At 42.7% G+C, this 4,266-nt stretch overlaps 1 protein-coding gene across 16 annotated transcripts in view; it reads left to right on the top strand.

Moving 5' to 3' along the window:
• Positions 1-4,266, top strand: part of MAGI2 (membrane associated guanylate kinase, WW and PDZ domain containing 2) — a 1,433,352-nt gene that overhangs the window by 1,422,432 nt on the left and 6,654 nt on the right. For 10 of the 16 annotated variants that reach the window (XM_037736560.1, XM_037736552.1, XM_037736554.1 and 7 more), the window contains one exon: positions 1,542-1,578. The exons of 5 other annotated variants lie outside the window; for them this stretch is intronic. In XM_037736560.1, coding sequence (XP_037592488.1) covers positions 1,542-1,578 — 37 coding nt within the window. Of the gene's footprint in view, positions 1-1,541; positions 1,579-4,266 lie in introns of those variants that run through there. One more of the 16 variants, XM_037736565.1, reaches the window with a different exon arrangement.

Raw genomic sequence — 4,266 nt, forward strand, 5'->3', positions numbered from 1 at the left:
GCCACCATGCCCAGCTAATTTTTTGTAGTTTTAGTAGAGACGGGGTTTCACCATGTTGACCAGGATGGTCTCGATCTCTTGACCTCGTGATCCACCTGCCTCGGCCTCCCACAGTGCTGGGATTACAGGCTTGAGCCACCGCGCCCGGCCTCTGACACTCACTTTAGATGGAAGTTTCTGTTATACTGCCCCAGGAGAAGACATGAGCCCCCATCTCTCAATCAGACTGGCAGACAGTAAAGCCGTCCGTCCAGTGTCGGTGTTTCAGCTGAGTTGGTAGAACATTACCCAATTCCGAAAGCCATTCAATGACCCTTAGCTACCAGCTGTGTGGCCTTGAATACGTCACTTAAACTCTGTCTCCATTTTCTCATCTGTAAAATGTGTCAGTTTACTTGTATTAATATGAGTTAATACATTTCAAGACCTTCAAAGAGTGCCTGGCATCTAGTAAGTACCTCAATCAGTGTTAGCTACTGCCATTATTAATAGTATCAGTAGCAATAATGTTTCTATTGTCTTCCTGACCACACTAATCCAAAAGGCAGTCCTTAGGCCCTGGTTTCAAGCTGTGTACTGAGAGTAGGAAGCCATCGTAGGAACACTTATCCATGGCTTTCCGAAACACCCAGCCTGAAGCTGGACTCCCTGAGGCCTTTGGTGAGGTATGGGGCAGTAGACAAAGTTTCTTTCCCCACCCCCAGTCTCTGGCTCCCTTCTAAGGGTTTTCTTGATTATATTTTGTTACAAAAAGCAATCACCCAGTGGCTCACGCCTATAATCCCAGCACTTTGGGAGGCTGAGGCAGGCGGATTATGAGGTCAGGGGTTCCAGACCAGCCTGACCAACATGGTGATACCCAGTCTCTACTTAAAAATACAAAAATTAGCTGGGCATGGTGGTATACATCTGTAATCCCAGGTACTCGGGAGGCTGAGGCAGGAGAATTGCTTGAACCCAGGAGGCAGAGGTTGCAGTGAGCTGAGAGCATGCCATTGCACTTCAGCCTGGGCGACAGAGTGAGACTCTGTCTCAAAAAATAAATAAATAAAATCATTCACCTTGGTGATAGTGGAACAGATACAAATGAACCATTATAGTTTGGGCACAAGCCTTAAAAGATTTTTCTTTCTCAACCTCTGTGTCTTCAGCACAGGATAAAATTAACTCACCCCTAAGGTGGGTTACGCTTTTGTCTTCTGTACAAATGTTTGCTGGAGATAAGAGCCACCTGGGAAAACCAGCAACACAGATACTTACTGCAGCAAGCCGTTTATTCCTATTGGGTCAGCTCTCTGGTTTTACCATCACTTTGGTTATATATCATAAAATAAATAAGATGTTGAAACACAATTTCTGTAGATGAGATTTTTTATCTCTGGCATATGAAGTAAACGAGTACATTTTATTTTTTAATATTGCTGGGCTCCTACAATATAATTTGAGACCATACATCTTTTAACTCAAAAATAATGGCGTGTGTGTAATCTGTGTGTATATATACTGATATGTACTTATGGATTAATCAATCTGTTTTCTAGGAAAGATCCAAACTGGCTAGAACTGACAATAGGAAGGGTAAGAAACTTGATCCTAACTTAGGAGAGGGGCTTGCTTCTCCCACAGTGGAATATAAGATATTTAGGGTCTATTCTACCTGTGAGTTGTTGGAACATTCTCTGGCATGTTGGTTCATGACTTCCCAGGGACAGGGCTCCTTTAAGCAAAGCTATTACTGCATCATTAGAGTTCACAACGAGGGAAAGAACATCCCTAAAATTTCAGAATTTGACTTTGCTCCCCAGGAATCCGAGCTTCTCTTTGTCCCTCTCCATCCTAAGGGGCCTCTGATGAAAGCTGGGAACTCTCCCAATGTATTTCTGTGACTGGCTTCCTCCTTGTTCACTCTCCCCAAACTTAGTCTTTTCCCCTCCCGCTTCAAATACACATTCCTATTTCACCACCGTCCTCCCTCTCAAAACTGATCAAAGTTACAGACACAAACCTGTTTTTGACAGATTATACTTTAAATGAAAATCCTTTGCCCTGAAGTGTTTCCTCAAGTCAGCATTTGGTTTCAAGTCTTCCATTTCTATTTGTGGAATATATGTATTCACTCATCAAATATTCATCAAGCATTTATTTTTGTGTCAAACGCTATGCTAGTTATTAAGTATACTGTGATAAACAAGGCCAACGTGGTCATTGCCCTCATGAAGCTTACAGCTAGCATTTGAGACTGATGTTTATCAAATAAGCAAGCAAAAGTATAATTACACATTATAATTACTACAAGGCAATAAAATCGAGAAGCTGGTGAGGAAGATGGAGTATCTACCGTGGACTGGAGTTCTCTGGGATGCTATTAAGAGTCCTGAAGGATGAAAAAGAACCTGCCATGTGAATAAGTCAACAATAATGTCCCAGAACAGAAAGTGAGCTTAGTGCATTTGAAGAACTGAACTAAGACCAGTGTGGGTAGAGAATAGGCAATGAGGGAAAATGAAGCTGGTGAGGCTGGCAGGGGCCAGATCATGCAGGCTTTTGTAGACTAGGTTAAATCATTTTGGATTTTGATCTAAGAGCAGTGGAGATCCATGGAGCATTCAATTAATGTCTCAAAGAGATTGTTGTAGATGTTATACAGATAATCACTGGAGGTTGGCAAGAGTAGAATGAAAGAAGAGTGGGTTCTTGTAGCCCCTGTGAGAAGTGATAGCTTGGCAGGCCAATCTCTTTGGTAGGATATTTAAGTTAGTTGCCCTGGGGAGGGTATGTGGTTCACAGTAGACTACACTTAACTTCTCTTTATGAATAGCACTGAAATTCGTTTTTGAAATTTCTGTCTTCAAGAGTATCCCCAAGGGTTTATGAAAGATGTCCACACTGGGGCCCTCTTTTAACCATGTCCTCAGCAGCCCACACTGGTTGTATCCTTCCAAGAAATCCCTATATTTTTAATGATGGTGGTGAAAGTGAAGGTGAAGATAAGTTGACAGAGTCCACATATATTTGAAAATAAGACTAATTTTTTTTTAAGTCTTGCAGGTGGGTTGTATCTGTGAAGTGAGGGAGAGAAAGGAATCAAGGATGACTCCAAGTGATGACTGTACCATTCACCAAGATGGGGAAATAAGGGAGAGAGTGCAGGATAGGCTTGGGGAGAAAAGATTTCTATCTGGACTTTGTGGGATCGAAGAGGCCAATGAACTATCCAAGTGGGCATTAAGAAGGCAGGATACACCAGTAGAGCTCAGCAGAAACATTTGGGAGTATTGTTGTATAAAGGCTACAATAATAATGAAAACCCCTAGGAGAGAATGCAGAGAAAGAAAACTACGTAAGACCAAGCCCTAAAGAGGTCAGGTAAAATCAGAGGAACCCGCAAAATCAATTGAGGAGAAACTGCCGGAAGTAGGATAAAAAAGCAGAAGTGGGTATAGTGAGAGCCAAGAGTTCAGCTTGTTAATGGAAGTAGTCAGCTGGGTGAAAATGTGGTAAGACATAGTCATCCTTCAGTTTCCTCAGGGGATTGGTTCCTGGAACCCCACAGATATCAAAATGCTCAGATGCTCAAGTCCCTCATATGAACTGGTGTAGTATTTGCATATAACCTACATACATCCTCCCATATACTTCAAATCATCTCTAGGTCACTTATAATACGTCACACAACGTAAGTGCTATGTAAACAGTTGCTATACTTTGTTTTTAATTTGTATTATCTTTAATTGTTGTATTGTTATTTTATTTTTTTTCCCAAATATTTTCCATCCTCAGTTGGTTGAATTCACAGATGTAGAACTTGCAGATGTGGAGGGCTAACTCTATACAGAGTCCTCTGGATTTCACAACAGAAAGGTCATTGGCAGCCTGGACTAGAGCAGTTTCACCAGGGTGGTGGTGGAGAGGGCAGGCTGAGGAAGCCAGTTTGGAATGAAAGGCTTTTTCCTTTTGTAATTCAGCCACTAGGCCTGGGGACACTGGACAAAGGGGCTGCATAAATCCCAGCAGGCCAGATGTGGCTGATTTCATCCTTCTATGATGGGTCTCTGTTATTTCTAATTGTAGTTAGAGCATCTCAGACATGAACAATGCTGTGCAGCACATTTTCCTTGGTAACCACCTCATAAATGAACATGATCACACACTTTAGCCAATGCCCAGGTCCAAAAAAGGAGAAAGGGAGGGGAGGCAGGCAGAGAAGGCAGGCAGGTAGGGAGGCAGGCAGGCAGGGAGGCAGCCAGGCAGGGGAGGGAGGCAGGC

Source organism: Cebus imitator, unplaced genomic scaffold (genome assembly GCF_001604975.1).
Source record: "Cebus imitator isolate Cc_AM_T3 unplaced genomic scaffold, Cebus_imitator-1.0 Scaffold26, whole genome shotgun sequence".
Taxonomy (NCBI): Eukaryota; Metazoa; Chordata; class Mammalia; order Primates; family Cebidae; genus Cebus; species Cebus imitator.